At 46.0% G+C, this 17,425-nt stretch overlaps 2 protein-coding genes across 3 annotated transcripts in view; one reads left to right on the forward strand and one right to left on the reverse strand.

Moving 5' to 3' along the window:
- Positions 1-1,225: 1,225 nt before the first annotated feature.
- LOC119655820 overlaps positions 1,226-17,425 on the reverse strand; it is a 30,679-nt gene continuing 14,479 nt past the window's right edge. The window contains exons 1-3 of one of the 2 annotated variants that reach the window (XM_038061925.1): positions 8,547-8,644; positions 1,512-1,635; positions 1,226-1,433 (exon numbers count right to left, since the gene is read on the reverse strand). In XM_038061925.1, coding sequence (XP_037917853.1) covers positions 1,301-1,433; positions 1,512-1,635; positions 8,547-8,550 — 261 coding nt within the window. In that variant the 5' untranslated portion in view covers positions 8,551-8,644 and the 3' untranslated portion in view covers positions 1,226-1,300. Of the gene's footprint in view, positions 1,434-1,511; positions 1,636-8,546; positions 8,645-17,425 lie in introns of those variants that run through there. The other variant, XM_038061926.1, reaches the window with a different exon arrangement.
- Positions 8,765-15,234, forward strand: LOC119655819. The gene is made up of 3 exons (XM_038061924.1): positions 8,765-8,950; positions 14,822-14,945; positions 15,024-15,234. The coding sequence occupies exons 1-3, from the start codon at positions 8,869-8,871 to the stop codon at positions 15,154-15,156; spliced, it is 339 nt and encodes a 112-aa protein (XP_037917852.1). The 5' UTR covers positions 8,765-8,868; the 3' UTR covers positions 15,157-15,234.

Genomic DNA, 17,425 nt, shown 5'->3' on the forward strand with positions numbered 1-17,425 from the left:
TCGTGGAAGAAAAGAGGAACCCAGAGGAAACTCTAGGTGAAGTGCTATCACCGGAAAATTTTGTCCGGACAATGGTAGCTTGCCAGGAAGACTGGGATGCGATCAATTCCACGATCGCAGTAATCCAGGATAAACTACGAAAAGCAGAAGAACTGAGGAAGGCGCGTTATCGAACCCCGCCGGTAGACGGAAAGAGACCTAACTAAAGTAAGCTAACTCCGCCCCGTGATGTAATACCTAAAGGTGGTTCCACGGGGTGGGGGGGAGTCGGGGGTGGTTTTGTGTCAAACGAAACCTTAAAAAAATTGTTTTTTATATTCAATAAAGATAATCAGGTCTATGCCGAAATTTGTTTCCAAAGTTCTCCTGACCTCCCAATATGTTCTTTAGAATCAAATAATCTGCTACAGCGGCAGCTGTTTGTTGTTATATTAACACATTGATTAATGAATTAACTGAAGGCGTAGACGATGTCAACAGCTTTAAGTTAGTGTAAGCGGACTTAAAAACATAACATGGCCGTTTAGCTTCTTTGAGACTGGAATTTTAGGTGGTATCAACCCGCCTCGAGTTCTTTAAGGATGCGGTGCGACTTTCCCTTAACAGAATCTATTAGAGTAGTTTCCCCCGGGTGGGTTTACGTTTTTTTTGACTATTGAGTCAAACGCACATAGTAAAATCTCTATGTCCTGACAGGGAGGTAATATTTACGAACCAACAACATCGGCCCTCATCTCGCCGAAGTGCTAGTATTCGGGATACCTCCACCACGTGCGGTCCAGTCCCACAGATTATCTCGTGGAGTCGGTGTTCACGATTGGTAAACCTGTTAGGGGAGTTTGTTTGGTTGACAGCCTTGGGGACCGTGATGGTGCCAAGTTGATGCAACGCCGTACACTCATCGTAACAGAGTTGGCGTCCAACGTGGGACCACATTTTCTGCGAATATAACAGGGGCACAGCAGGGGCGAGGGCCCAAGGGTCACAGTTGTTGCGTACGTAACACTATCTAGAGCCGCTAAGGCTCAGTCACATTGAAAGACAGAGTAGTCTCATTGGGTTCAGAATCCAAAACCTTATCATCCAGCCAAGTTTCAGAAAGGTAGATGATGTGGTGCTGGAAATCCAGAGTAGAAAGGTTGAAGCACAAAAGGATAGAAGGATTGTTTAGGAAAATTGGTCCCATTTATATTTGATCATATCAAGCAGACAAACAAACGGCACAACGGGAAAATCATATTTATTGCAACATATACATGAAAAGTTCCTTTGTTGTATACCATTTCAACCAATCCATCTTCTAGGCTGTGCTCCTTATTACCGTATTCCCTTCCTGGTCTACATACTTAAGTTTCACACAACATTCTGGGAAAGGTAGCGTTAAATCAATTGGTATCACTTCTCTCCCTTCTGGTACTGCATATTTGGGGCAACTGTAATTGTAAACAAGTTTTAAATATAGATATATACAAATTTAACTAATGGAATAGATAAATTGGAAATGAACTTACTGATCAACACGGATAACAAAGTCATCACGACATGTGAATTTCTCGCAAATACCCACTGGGGTATGAACCTTTCCAAATTCAATAAATTCTTTTGTTTCCTTCAGATAGCATTTGTCGTCAACACCTATGAATGGATTTAAAAAAAAAATTAGATTATTTTAAAATAAGTCGGGAAACCGGAAGCTGGGCGCTTCAGGTATGATAGGTTTTGTTTGTTTCTTCTGTGAGGCACCATATAGAGGCACGTTCATGATTTTTTTCAGATTTTTCGGTTGGGTAGTTTCTCAGAATGGCTCTGTTAAATAAATCATCACTTTCCACCCTTCCCACTCCCCGCTTTTCTAACAAATCTCAAAACTAGGACCGGCTTCGAAAAGTACTGATTGAGACCTTTCATTTGATACCCCACATGACTACATTCGGTGAAAAAAAATTTTACACCCTCCGTTTTACATGTATGGGGAAAAGCAAAAGTGCGAACCCTTCCAGATGCAATTGTTATCTCCAGTAATCGAATCCGAAGAACCCAGAAAGCGGATCTCATGTTCGAGCTGAAAATATCCAGCGTGGGCAAGGCTGATGACTTTCGCACTCGGGTGAAGGATTCACTTGGGGAGAATGCCGCAGTGCGTGCCCAAAAACATGAGATCTACATACAATATAAGGATCTCGATGGAATAACATCGAAAGCAGAAATTTGTACTGCTCTGAAGGAGCAATTCCAGTTGAAAGAACTTACCGAGGAGTCTGTTGGGGGCTTACGAAAAGCCTATGGTGGTACTCAAACGGTCACAATAGGAGTGCCAGCGGAGGCAGCGCAGAAGTTGTTGGCGGCCGGAAGGGTTTGGATTGGATGAGTTTTCTGCCGTTGGAGAGAACACATTTCACTGAAGAGGTGCTTTAAATGCCTCATGTTTGGGCCCTTCGCCAAGGTATGCACCAGCAGCATTGATCGATCCGATCGATGCAGAAGATGTGGGGAGAAGGGCCATATTGCCAGGGAGTGCAATAGGGACCCCAAATGTATATTGTGCGAGGTGAAAGAAGGACAAGATAACCGGCATATTGCCAGAAGTAGGAAATGTCCAGAATTTAGGAAGGCGCTCACTGTAATAAGAAAATGAGGTTTATTCAAATAAACCTCAATTATTGCAGGGTCGCTCAGGATTAACTTGAGCAGACCACGTTGGAATCTGAGATGGAAATTGCCATCATAATTGAGCCGTACAGAAACCGTCACGGTGGCGTATGGGTCACAGATTCGACTGGTGGAACGGCGATGTGGGCTTGTGGTCAACAGGTCATACAATGTACTGCAAGTCAGGCAGCCAGTGACTTTGTGTGGGCGAAAATAAGTGGTGTATATGTATACAGCTGCTACGCCCCACCAAGTTTGACACTGTCTGAATTCGAGCAAATGCTTGATAATCTTGTTCTCGACGCAAGGGGACGAAGTCTAAAGGTGATTGCTGGTGATTTCAATGCTTGTGCCCTAGAGTGGGGTAGCAGAGAATCAAATGCTAGGGGGCGCAGTTTAATAGAAACTTTCGCGCTGTAAACACCTTCCAGAAGAGGGGGGTCAGACTCAGTTGTAGACCTGACCTTCAGCCATTCGCTGGCGCATGGTATGTCCTGGTGCGTCAGACAACGCTATACTCACAGCGATCACCAGGTAATCTTCTTTGAGACATGTGTCGAGCCTCAGGCTAAAGAGCTATCATGCACAAAACCGAAAAAGATTTCAGGCTGGTCTTTTTTTTTTTTTTTGTGCGTACACGGAGGTGGAAAATCTTAGAAAGACACGTCCGCCGCAGCTCCGCCGCCCGAACGACGGAACTACAGCGGGCGCGTGTGAGATTCACAACCACTAAAAACCACCCCCAGTCTCTCCAGCCCCGCGGGACCACCATTGAGGTATTACTTCGCGGGGTAGGTTTGCTCTTAGGCACTCATCCTTCTCCTATTTGTAGCTTTCCTCTTTCTTTGTTCCTTCAGCAACTCCTCCTGCATTTGGATGATTGCGGAGCCAACCGCAAGCCACTCCTCCAGCATCTCAGTAACCAAGCTCTCCGGGGTCCCGCTCCTGCCCAGCACCTGGTTTAAGCTCCTTCTCTCCATCGCAAATCGTGGGCAGTGAAACATCACATGCTCTGGATCCTCCGGTATGCCATCACATCTGGGACAGTTCGGAGAATCATCCAACCCAAAGCGGTGCAGATACTGCCTGTAGCACCCACTGTGTCCCGTGAGGAACTGGGTAATGTGGTAGTTGGTCTCCCAATGTTTTCGCTCAAGCCACACCCCAATGTTGGGCATGAGCATGTGCGTCCACCGACCTTTCGTAGACTCGTCCCATCTGCGTTGCCATCAAGCGACTCTGACCTTACCGCATTTCTATGCTGTGCATGCCCCTCCATATGCCTTGCATTGTACAGGACACTCATTTCTTTGGCCAGAATGTCAACCGGGATCATGTCTGCCACCACCAATACTGCCTCATCTGATGTGGTTCTAAAAGCATTGCAAACCCTCAAAGCCATCCGCCGGTAAACCGAGTTCACCTGCTTCCGTCTCTGAGAGTTTGCAAGCGCCTCTGCCCACACAGGCGACGAGTAGAGCATGATGGAGCGCACCTCTCCGGCTAGCACCAACCTCCGGCAATGTTTCGGTCCACCAATATTTGGCAACATTTTTGCAAGTGCTGTAGTGGCACTGGCTGCCTTTTGGCAAGCATACTCTAGGTGTTCCCTAAAACTCAATTTGGTGTCAATTATTACCCCCAGGTATTTGATAGCCGGCTTTGATACGACCGTATGTCCACCGACCTCCACTTTTACAGTGTTATTTTTCCTGCGTTTCGTTATTAAGACCGCTTCCGTTTTCGCGTCCGCCAAGGTCCTTCGAATGGCTTCCTTTAGGCGGCCACGCAATTGCTTGTGTGCCCCCTCTCGACCGTCGTCACCGGGTTTTCCCCTGAGCCTCTGGCAAAGCCTCCTTGCCCGAAAACATGCGATTTCGTTGTTCCACCAGTAGTTGGGTTGCCTACTGGGGAGCAATCGCCTTCTGGGCATAGTAGCATCGCATGCTTCCGTCACCCAGCGAGTGATCTGGGTGGCTTTCTCTCCAGCCGTACCATTCAGGGATATGTCGGATTTGAGCACCGCGGAAAACGTGTCCCCCTCGAAAGCTTTCACTGTCCAGCCAAGCATACCACCCGGCATTCTGCGAAAACTCTTTTTCGAGCTCGATCCGCCCTTGATGCAGATTGTGGTCGCTGTGAGTATAGTCCTCACTGGCATGCCAAGCGATTCTACTGGCTAAAGTGGCACTCACGTATGTCAGGTCCACTATAGACCCCAGGCCCCTTCCCCAGAAAGTGTATGAAGACCCAACATTCGCCAGTACCACGTCCAGCTCCCCGAATGCTTCAAGGAGAACACGTCCCCTGACATTAGTTATCCGGCTGCCCCATTCAAGAGCCCACGCATTGAAATCGCCTCCTATTATGATCGGCCAACGTCCTCTTGCATCCAAAACAAGAGCAGCAAGCATCCGCTCATACTCGACGAGTGTAGCGCTGGGGGGAGCATAGCACCTTCGCTCTGATGAAGCCCTCCTCCGGGTGCTCCATTATTTCCTGGAAGGCTTGTTCTCCACAAGTCCACAGCGCTGCTTGGCCCGTTTGGTCTTTGACCCAAACGCTACCACCGCGGTTTTGGTATGGTTCACTTAGTATGGCCACATCGATGTTTTTCTTGCGGATGGTTTGCGCGAGTAGATCCTGCGCCGCCTCGCAGTGGTTGAGGTTGATTTGTATCAACCTAATCTGCCATTTGTGCTAAGGGCTCTCCTGTATTCCGGGCACCTGCTGCCGCCCGCAATGTGCCGATAGTCCACACCCTGCTTTCCTTTGCACAGTAGACAATATGGCCTTCCACTCCGCATCTCCTGCATTGCTTTGACCTGTCATTTGGGTTAGTGCATGCCTTTGCCATGTGACCAAAGCCAAGGCATCTAAAGCACCGTTTTAATGCCACCTGTTCCCTAAGGCGACACATAACCCAGCCTATTCTCACTCTCTCTGCTGCTAATAGTTTGAGTGCGTTCTCCACTGGTAGGCTGATGATCGCGGTTTGTGTTTCCCCATAGGCTTTCCTTAGCGTTTTTACCACTGACTCTTGTAGTCCGGCAAGATCGAACTGTTTTTCCAACGCTTCGCGAACCTCGTCCTTCGTCGTGATTTCATCTATATCTTTGCAGATAATAGCGATCTCCGGCCTACTAGCTCTTATGTCGGCTTCCTGCCCTAAAGTCTTCCTGATTTGGCTTAAGAATTTGTCCGCGGTTACATCCTTGGATTTCTTAAGTTCCAGCATAAGATCTCCCTTCTGGGACCGTCTAATGCGGCTGACATTGTCTCCCGAATTGGTGAGTTCGGGGTCTGCCTTCACTTTCCTGAGAATGTCGGCGTATGACCCTTCGTCTCGTTTGGAAATGAAAATCACCTTCGGTCTAATCTTCCTCCGATAATTTCTTTCCCCGGTTCTACCTTCCTCCAAGCTTACACATCCGCCTTTGAAGGTTCGATCCCTTTTCTCGAGGTAGCCACTGCAGTATTTTCACTGGCAGTTTCAGACATACTTTTCATGAACTCCGCCTTTTTGGGAGTTGAGTCCTTTTTTCTTTTCGGGGTTTGCTGGCCTGTTGAGTCATTCAGCTTCTCGCGCAGCCTCTTCCCCGGTTTCTCCCCTTTTGTGTTTTGAACCGGCGTTACTTGAGTTGCCTGGTTCACTTTTCCAATCGGCGACTTCCTTACTCGTTCATCCTGGGCCTTGCCGTACGTCAAACGGATGCCTCTTATCATGGCCCTTATATTTTGGTGAATGTTCCTGCGCTCCTTTATAAACTCACACAACTCCATGATCTTTTTACCGAGGGCAGTAAAGGCAGCTCCAGACTGATCATTGCCCAAAACATTGCTCGGGTGAATCGGCGTCAGTGATTTTTCCTCATCGAAGACTCCCGCTGTACGCTTCCCACTGCTACCCCCAGTGGGGGCTTGTGCCCGTGTGGAAGGGGATCTGCGAAAAATCGAGCTCCTTCTGAACGGGTCCATCACTGGAGCCAGTTCAAGTTCCTCCCGTACGCTTGTAACATTAGATGCAATAGCAGCCAAGGTTCCCACTACTGAGGCACTGCAGTCGTTGGATATTGACGGTCGGGAGTCCGCTTGCTTACTCCCAAAAACCGCCGGTACTGGGTTTCCGAAGCCCTGCACCGTAACTTCATTCTTCTCCTGCTCCTCCATGTTTGGTTTTATTTCTGAGTATCCTTCCCATAGCCAATTTTTATCCACGGGTGGGCGTTTACTTCCCACCTACCCGGCCTGCGCATAAACATGCCCATACACGAACATCTCCGGATGCGTGCATGTGCATGGCCATGACACATTCGCCGAGCATTCCCTTATCCGCACGAAGGGACGCGCCTGATGGGAGATTTAGCAACTCCACACAGAATATTACATTATATACTACTACCAACTTTTATAAGTCTGGGATAAATTTAAGGGGGGTTTTACTCAATTTCCCCAAAAATATGGTAATTTACTATTATTAACTTAATTTGAAAAGATAGCGATATAGAGACTATTTTGGGGCCTGCGCACCATATAGAGGCAGCTTCTTGAATTTTTTCAGATTTTTCGGTTGGATAGTTTCTGAGAATGGGTCCGTTGAAGAAATCACCACTTTTCCACCCCTCCCACTCCCCGCCTTTTTCACAGATCTCAAAACTAAGACCGGCTTCGAAAAGTACTACCTTTCATTTGATACCCCACATGACTACGCTTAGTGGAAAAAAATTTGACACCCCCCTTATACATTTGTTTTTCAAACAAAACCTTAAAATATAAAAAAATTCCCCATACGTGATTGAACGAAGGCCGCCCGGTCTGCGGGCACGCGCGCTCCCACGAGTCTGTCCGTGACGCTCGGACGTCTTTTTTCAATATTAGTTACTGGACGTCACCAGCTAACACCCGCCGATATATTTCATAAACGGCAATCCAAATGACCGATTCAGAACAAAGGGAAGATAAAACTTGTTATTTGAATAAGTTTGACGTAAGAAGCGCCACAGATCTCCTGCACTTTTCACCTTCGGGCAGTTTAGTTCACAACTTTCACTGAATATCTTTGTCTTTTTTTGCTTCTTGATTTGCGAGCGTTCGCAATGCACTTCCGTTCCAGTCAACGATTAATCGCTGTCTGTCTGTCGGTCTGTCTGTCTGGCACAAGCATTTTTCTCAGAAACGGCTACACCGATTGGCACGAAATTTTGTGAGAAGATGGGAACTGTGGACCCAGACCGAGACATTCAGTGAGTGATATCCTTCTACGTTGAGATTTAGCGGGGGTCCCCATACATGAAAAAGGGGGGTGTAAAATTTTGTTTCACCGAATATAGTCATGTGGGGTATCAAATGAAAGGTCTCGATCAGAACTTTTCTATGCCGGTCTTAGTTTTGAGATTTGTTAGAAAGGCAGGGAGTGGAAATTAACGATTTCTTCAACGAAAAAATCTGAAAAAAATCATGAAGCTGCCCCTATATGGTGCCCAGGCCTCAAAATACTCTCCATATCGATATATCATACGTTCAAATTAAGTTGATAATAGTATAGTACCATATTTTTGGGGAAATTGTGTAAAACCTTCCTTAAGTTTATCCCAGAGTTATAAAAGTTGGTAGTAGTATAAAATATAATATGAAAAATATTATTCCCAAGTTTGATTAAAATCATACTATTAGTAACAAAGTTACAGTGTCTGTACAGTGTAGCTCTGCACTCAAATATACTCACAGAAGAAACAAACAAAACCTTTCATACCTGAATCGCCCAGCTTCCGGTTTCCCGACTTATTTTTATTTTTTTTTAAATTTATTTGGTAGTTATTTTTGTGCAAAACTTGCTGCGCGTTGATTATATCAGGTTACTCCTGAACTATTACGAATAAATATGACTTCACACTTACCCATGGAAACAGAGGGAAAGAAATCGAATTGACGTCACAAAGTTAGATAAGCAGATTGAAGATTTTCATACCACAAAGCTACAAGTAAATGAACAAGTTTTGCACAGAAATAACTACTAAATAAATTAAAAAATTAAAAAAAAAAAAATTAACAAAAATCTGAAATGAGAAACACACGACAAATCTATCCAAATAAATATCTGTTTAGTTGAACCATTCTTAATCGTGGATATAAAAGCTCGGAAGCGTTTTCCCAGCCATTAAACGATAACATTCGCTCTAAGATAATCGTGAAGTTGCAAATTGAAAATAATTAACGAAAATGCAAGTGTTGTGGGTGATAATGAGTCTAATTATTGCAGTGAATGCATATGAATCATATCTGCCCGATTCAAGACACCCAGGTAAGTTCCGTTTTCGTGGGAAAATTAGTTAAAGCTCAAAATAGATAGTGAGTTTTATGACGCGTTTTACGGAAGCTGTTTGAGTAAATACAGTGAAAATAAGATGTTTTGAAATAATAAAAACTTGTTGTTCCTTTTTCGTTGGTGTGAATATTTATTCTTGCAAATACCGATATTTCGGGAACCATTTGTTCCCTTCGACAGTGCTAACAAGTTTCAAACTTGTTCGGGAACCACTTGTTCCCTTCATGAGTGCTAACAAGTTTCTAACTTAGAAACTTGTTAGCACAAGTGGTTCCCGAAATATCGGCATTTGCAAGAATATTCACAACAACGAAATAGAAACAAAAAGTTTTTATTATTTCAGATAATTAATCGTTGAAAACACCGCATAATTTCACTCACATAAAATGTTTTGTTTGTTGTTGATTACTGTTAGTATACTTAGACCTAGATAGACATACTATGTATATTTATTGAATTGATTATCTTTTTCTCTTTACATGAAATTAAGAAAATTTGAAAGTTCCAGATAATTGTATCTTTATTTACATTCTAAATTGTTAGGCAAATATTTTGTCTTTGAATGTTTACTAATCTATTTGCGAAGATAATTTTTTTTTTAATTTAAATTTGATCAATTTTTTTTTTTTAATAAATACTGCGATATCTGCATTTACTATATATTCTAGATTATCTGTTACAGGTATTCCCTTTTTAAGGTTTTGTTTACAAAACACCACACCTCTATGAAGCTCTGCTCATCCAAAGATTTTGCAGACCAGCCGGGGAAGGAGGCTTTGCCAGAGGCCCAGGGGAAAACCCGGTGGCGACGGTCGAGAGGAGGCACACAAGCAATTGCATGGCCGCCTAAAGGAAGCCATTCGGAGGAGCAAAAAGAACTGCTTCAAACAGCTGTGCGACCATGCCGACATAAACCCTTGGAGCGAGGCTTACAGAGTGGTAATGAAAAGGCTGCGGAAGTCACCCCAGGTGACCTGTCCGCGCCTCCTGAAACACATTGTTACCACCCTGTTCCCTCACCACGAAAATAGGGGAAGGCAAATTTTTGTCCAGCTAAATGACGGCATAATACCGCCCGTAACTGTGGAGGAGCTGCGGGAAATATGTGGTAGGTTCGGTGACAACAAGGCCCCAGGTTTGGATGGCATCCCCAACCGAGCTTTGAAACTGGCAGTGAAGACTAGGCCCGAGCTTTTCGCCCACACCTTCGAGGCGTGCCTAAAAGAAGGAATATTCCCTGCCCAGTGGAAAAAGCAAAAGTTGGTGTTGCTTCCGAAGCCTGGCAAGCCACCTGGAAACCCAGCGTTGTATCGTCATATCTGCCTGTTGGATACAATGGGGAAGATGATGGAGAGAGTCATCTACAACAGACTCCTGCCCATCGTCGAAGCCAGCAATGGTTTATCGGAACGCCAGTTTGGTTTCCGACGCGCCCACTCTACGGTGGACGCAATTAACATGGCAAAAGGTGCACTGATTTCTGGCGGCTGCTGTGCCGTGGTGGCGTTGGAGGTCAAAAACGCATTCAACTCGGCCAATTGGAATAGAATTAAACGGGCGTTGGCTGACATAGGTGTCCCCGGATACTTAGCGAATTTGGTGGAAAACTACCTCTCAGAGAGGACTCTCTGGTACGGGACGGATGAGGGCCCCAAAGAGTACATTGTCACAGCCGGGGTACTACAGGGATCGGTACTTGGTCCCCTGTTGTGGAATATTATGTATAATGGGGTGCTTGCTCTTCCCGTCCCAGAGGGGACTACGATTGTCGGCTTTGCTGATGACCTAACTGTGGTTGTTGCAGCAAAACACCCAGAAGATGTGAAGGTTTACGCAACAGAAACAGTGAGAGCGGTAAAGTCCTGGCTAGAAAAGGCCGGGCTGACCTTGGCGGACGCGAAAACGGAAGCGGTCTTGATAACGAAACGCAGGAAAAATAATACTGTAAAAGTGGAGGTCGGTGGACATACGGTCGTATCAAAGCCGGCTATCAAATACCTGGGGGTAATAATTGACACCAAATTGAGTTTTAGGGAACACCTAGAGTATGCATGCCAAAAGGCAGCCAGTGCCACCACGGCACTTGCAAAAATGTTGCCAAATATTGGTGGGCCGAAACATTGCCGGAAGTTGGTGCTAGCAGGAGTGGTGCGCTCCATCCTGCTCTACTCGTCGACTGTGTGGGCAGAGGCGCTTGCAAACTCTCAGAGACGGAAGTAGGTGAACTCGGTTTACCGGCGGATGGCTTTGAGGGTTTGCAGTGCTTTTAGAACCACATCAGATGAGGCAGTATTGGTGGTGGCAGGCATGATCCCGGTTAACATTCTGACCAAAGAAATGAGTGTTTTGCACAATGCAAGACATATGGAGGGGCATGCACAGCGTAGAAATGCGGCAAGGTCAGAGTCGCTTGATCTCTGGCAACGCAGATGGGACGAGTCTGTGAAAGGTCGGTGGACGCACAGGCTCATCCCCATCATTGGGGTGTGGCTTGAGCGAAAACATGGGGAGACCAACTACCACATTACCCAATTCCTCACGGGACACAGTGGGTGCTACAGACAGTATCTGCACCGCTTTGGGTTGGATGATTCTCCGAACTGTCCCAGATGCGATGGCATACCGGAGGATCCAGAGCATGTGATATTTCACTGCCCACGATTTGGGATGGAGAGAAGGAGCTTAAACCAGGTGCGGGGCAGAAGCGGGACCCCGGAGAGCTTGGTTACTGAGATGCTGGGGTCCGAGGAGAAGTGGCATCATCCAAATGCAGGAGGAGTTGCTGAAGGAGCAAAGAAGGAGGAAAGTTGCAAATAGGAGAAGGATGAGTGCCTAAAAGCGCCTAAGGTGGTCCCGCGGGGCTGGGGCTGGAGAGACCGGGGGTGGTTTTTAGTGGGTGTGAATCCCACACGCGCCCGCGGTATTTCCGCCGTTCGGGCGGCGGAGCTGCGGCGGACGTGTCTTTCTAAGATTTTCGAAGATCAGCCTGAAATCTTTTTCGGTTTCGGGCATGATAGCTCTTTAGCCTGAGGCTCGACACATATCTGAAAGAAGATTACTTGGTGATCGCTGTGAGTATAGCGTTGTCTGACGCACCATGACATACCACGCGCCAGCGAATGGCTGACAAAGGTCAGGTCTACAACTGAGCCTGACCCCCCTCTTCTGGAAGGTGTTTACAGCGCGAAAGTTTCTATTAAACTGCGCCCCCTAGCATTTGATTCTCTGCTACCCCACTCTAGGGCACAAGCATTAAAATCACCAGCAATCACCTTAAGACTTCGACCCCTTGCGTCGAGAACAAGATTATCAAGCATTTGCTCGAATTCAGACAGTGTCAAACTTGGTGGGGCGTAGCAGATGTATGCATATACACCACTTATTTTCGCCCACACAAAGCCACTGGTTGCCTGACTTGCAGAACGTTGTATGGCCTGTCGAACAGAAGCCCATATCGCCGCTTCACTAGTCGAATCTGTGACCCATACACTACCGTGACGGTTTCTGTACGGCTCACTTATGATGGCAACTTCCATCTCAATTTCGATCGTGGTCTGATCAAGTAAATCCTGAGCGACCCTGCAATGATTGAGGTTTATTTGAATAAACCTCATTTTCTTATTGCAGTGAGCGCCTTCCTAAATTCGGGACATTCACTACTTCCGGCAATATGCCGGTTATCTTGTCCTTCTTTCACCTCGCACAATAAACATTTCGGGTCCCTATTGCACTCCCTGGCAATATGGCCCTTCTCCCCACACCTTCTGCATCGATCGGATCGATCAATGCTGCTGGTGCATACCTTGGCGAAGTGCCCAAACATGAGGCTTTTAAAGCACCTCTTCAGTGAAATTTGTTCTCTTCAGCGGCAGAAAACTCATCCAATCCGAACCCTTCCGACAGCCAACAACATCTGCGCTGCCTCCGCTGGCACTCCTATTGTGACCGTTTGAGTACCACCATAGGCTTTTCGTAAGCCCCCAACAGACTCCTCGGCAAGTTCTTTCAATTTGAATTGCTCCTTCAGAGCAGTACAAATTTCTGCTTTCGATGTTATTCCATCGAGATCCTTATATTGTATGTAGATCTCATGTTTTTGGGCACGCACTGCGGCATTCTCCCCAAGTGAGTCCTTCACCCGAGTGCGAAAGTCATCAGCCTTGCCCACGCTGGATCTTTTCAGCTCGAACATGAGATCCCCCTGGGTTCTTCGGATTTTGTTCACATTTCCGCTCAGATCTTTTAGGTCGGGATCAGCTCTGACTTTTCTGAGTATCTCCGCGTAGGACAGATTTCCCTTAATGGAGATAACAATCGCATCTGGAAGGGTTCGCACTTTTGCTTTTCCTTTCGCTTTTTTGCTCGTAACCTTAGTCCATCCATCGTTTCCGTTGCTCTTACGCTTCGCAACGCTGGTCGACTTTTCTACATTCGCTGTACGCTTTCCTCCTTCAGAGCTATTAGTGCTGGTTTTCAGAGTTTCCTGTCCGCCTTTTTTCCTCTTAGGCGCCTGGTAATTATTTAAAGGATCCGCCTCTTTTTCCCGTACTCGTTTATTTCGCCATGTTTCGATGGCAATACGGTTAGGTGTCACTTGGGTCGCTTGTGACACTGTTGGTGCAGCGGGGTCCGACGTATCTTTAGTATTCTTTTCCTCCATCTGCGATCTATTATAGAGGACTCTAATAGCCCTCACCATATTCTTTATGGCTTGGTGCACGTTGTGCTTGTCCTTGATGAACTCGGACAGCTCAACTATTTTTGCCCCAAGCTGGATAAAGGGTAATTCCTCCGGATCGAGACTCCGCTCCCTATAAGCCCCGATAGGGTTACTCCTTTTATACGCTGTTTCACTTTTGGCAGTTATTGATCTTGCCTGTACTTTATCCTTCATCGTCTTTAGCATTGGTGGAGACCTCAAAGTTGATGAGCTTCTTTTGAATGGATCCTTTTCTTGTTCCTGGAGCACCTATTGTTGTCGCGCATCTTGAACATATGGGGTGGGTTTTGTCACAGTTTTTGTCGTCCAACGATCCGTCTTCAGTTCATCCTTGGTTGTTCTTGCTACTGGTGTTCTCGGTAAGGTCGTACTTCGCATGAACACTTCCTTCTCCAGATACAAATCACTTGTAACATTATATGCCAAGGTGGCCAAATTGTCCACCACCGAGGCACTGCGTTTGAGGGATATCGACGACCGGGAGCCCGCTTGCTCACTCCCAAAAAGCCGCCGTTACTGGGGTTCCGAGCCCCTGCACCGTAAGTATACTTCTTCTCTCGTCTTTTTCTCGTGGTTTTATGTTCTGGGTATCCTTCCCATAGCCATTTTGGTCCACGCACCAGAGATGAGCAAACACTAGCCCATGCACAGTCAGAAAAGAAAAGTGCATGAACACATATTTACACATCAATAGGTATGCCCAAATCCGTCAGCTGGGGTCGCGCCTGATGGGAGATCTGGCCACTCCTCACAGGCCTGTCTGTCTGTCTGTCTATCACAGGCACTTTTCTCAGAAACGGCTATACCGATTGACACGAAATTTGGTGAGAAGGTGGGACCTGTCGACCCCCAGACATGTAGTGAGTGATATCCTTCTACGTTGAGATTTAGGGGGGGGGGGGGTCCCCATACATGTAAAAGGGGGGGTGTAAAATTTTTTTTCACCGAATATAGTCATGTGGGGTATCAAATGAAAGGTCTCGATCAGCACTTTTCGAAGCCGGTCCTAGTTTTGAGATTTGTTAGAAAAGCGGGGAGTGGGAGGGGTGGAAAGTGATGATTTATTTACTTATACTTTACTTACTTGTTTTAAAATAATCTAATTTCTTTTTTAAATCCATTCATAGGTGTTGACGACAAATGCTATCTGAAGGAAACAAAAGAATTTATTGAATTTGGAAAGGTTCATACCCCAGTCGGTATTTGCGAGAAATTCACATGTCGTGATGACTTTGTTATCCGTGTTGATCAGTAAGTTCATTTCCAATTTATCTATTCCACTAGTTAAATTTGTATATATCTATATTTAAAACTTGTTTACAATTACAGTTGCCCCAAATATGCAGTACCAGAAGGGAGAGAAGTGATACCAATTGATTTAACGCTACCTTTCCCTGAATGTTGTGTGAAACTTAAGTATGTAGACCAGGAAGGGAATACGGTAATAAGGAGCACAGCCTAGAGGATGGATTGGTTGAAATGGTATACAATAAAGGAACTTTTCATGAATATGTTGCAATAAATATGATTTTCCCGTTGTGCCGTTTGTTTGTCTGCTTGATATGATCAAATATAAATGGGACCAATTTTCCTAAACAATCCTTCTACCCTTTTGTGCTTCAACCTTTCTACTCTGGATTTCCAGCACCACATCATCTACCTTTCTGAAACTTGGTTGGATGATAAGGGTTTGGATTCTGAACCCAATGAGACTACTCTGTCTTTCGATGCCACTGAGCCTTGGCGGTTCTGGATAGTGTTATGTACGCAACAACTGTGACCCCTCGCTTGGCACCAACCCTGTTATTTTCGCAAAAAAATGTGGGCCCACGTTGGGCGCCAACTCTGTTACGATGAGTGTACGGCGTTGCATCAACTTGGCACCATCACGGTCCCCAAGGCTGTCAACCAAACAAACTCCCCTAACAGGTTTACCAGTTGTGAACACCGACTCCAAGAGATAATCTGTAGGACCGGACCGCACGTGGTGGAGCTATCCCAAATACTAGCAGTTCGGCGAGATGAGGCCCGATGTTCTTGGTTCGTAAATATTACCTCCCTGTTAGGACATAGAGATTTTACTACGTGCATTTGACTCAATAGTCAAAAAAACGTAAACCCACCCGCGGTAAACTACTCTAATAGATTCTGTTAAGGGAAAGCCGCACCGCGTCTTTAAAGAACTCGAGGCGGGTTGATACCTACTAAAATTCCAGTCTCAAAGAAGCTAAACGGCCATGTAGTGTTTTAAGTCCGCTTACACTAACTTAAAGCTGTTGACATCGTCTACACCTTCAGTTAGTTCGTCGGCCTCATGGATGTCGAAACTCTGCGCGGCTGATATAATCAATGTGTTAATATAACAACAAACAACTGCCGCTGTAGCAGATTATTTAATTCTAATTACAAACATGATGATCGGATTGAGTCACAAGCCTCGGAGAAATGCTAGGGCGTCCACCTCAGTCGACGCGCCAGGACGAGAAATGGGCAAGGGTTCTTGACGCATGGACGGCGTCAGGACGTAAGCAAGTTAGTTCGCTCACAACAAACAAAACAAATACGTGTCTGCACGCTAAATGTCGATACACTAACTGGAAAGACCGAGGAACTCGCAAGAGCCCTTCGGAAAAGGCGCATTGATATCTGCGCTCTGCAAGAAACCCAATTGTCTGATGCCAAAAGCTGCGACATTAAACGCGAACGCGGTAAAAATGGCTACAAACTTCTCTATTTTGGTAACCCACACACTCAATATGGTGTCGGCATTACCATCCCGGGGGTTTCCGTGATGCCATTAAAGAAGTCGAACGATTTGATGATCAGCTGATGAAGCTCACCATTATATCAGCTGATCGCACTATTCACTTCTTCACCGCGTATGCACCACAGACAGGTCGACCTGATGCCGAGAAAGATGCCTTCTGGCAACTTCTCGATGAAAAGACTTGTCACGTGCCTGTTGGCGACTATATCATTGCCGGCGACCTTAATGGTCATGTGGGTGAAAAGGCAGACGGTAATAGGTGCCATGGGGGAAGGGGGTTCGGAACGCGCAATGAAGGTGGCGAGCGTATAATCGATTTTGCGGACACCCATGACCTTGTACTTATGAATACATGGTTCATCAAAGGATTGTCTCATCTTCCCACATTTTATAGTGGGAACAGTAAAACGCAAATCGGCTATATTCTCATAAGACGCCGACATTTTACCATCGTCACTCATTGCAAAGTCGTTCCCTATGAGACCATCGCACCTCAACATCGGCCATTGGTTGCCATCCTACGAATTAAGCCACCGATAAAACAGCGTGAGGAACGCACTGGCCCGCCGCGCATTAAATGGTGGCGATTTAGTGAGAAGAAAGAAGAAATGATCTCACTCACATGATTACCGACCATTACGAATGTAGAAGAATCGTGGAACTAAATGAAAAACACAATCCACAAAGCGGCCTCTGCAACCCTCGGGGTCACCACGCCGGGTAAGCGGTACACCAACTGAGATACTTGGCTTTGGAATGACAAAGTTGAAATGAAGGTCCGTTAAAAAAAAACGCTGGCCAATTGGCAAATTTATATGAATGCCAACCGGGAAGCAAAGAACGCAGTCGCTGTCACCCGGGCGGACCTTTGAAAAAAATCTTTACGATAAACTGAACACTCGGGATGTCGAGAGAGATCTGTATCGACTTGCTAAAAGCGGTAACGAATGCACACAAACCAGTT

Source organism: Hermetia illucens, chromosome 4 (genome assembly GCF_905115235.1).
Source record: "Hermetia illucens chromosome 4, iHerIll2.2.curated.20191125, whole genome shotgun sequence".
Taxonomy (NCBI): Eukaryota; Metazoa; Arthropoda; class Insecta; order Diptera; family Stratiomyidae; genus Hermetia; species Hermetia illucens.

Coding starts and splice junctions, on each gene's coding strand:
- LOC119655819 (XM_038061924.1), top strand. CDS start 8,869: ATGCAAGTGTTGTGGGTGATAATGAGTCTAATTATTGCAGTGAATGCA. Junction 8,951..14,821: donor GCCCGATTCAAGACACCCAG/GTAAGTTCCGTT, acceptor ATCCATTCATAG/GTGTTGACGACAAATGCTAT. Junction 14,946..15,023: donor TTTGTTATCCGTGTTGATCA/GTAAGTTCATTT, acceptor TTACAATTACAG/TTGCCCCAAATATGCAGTAC.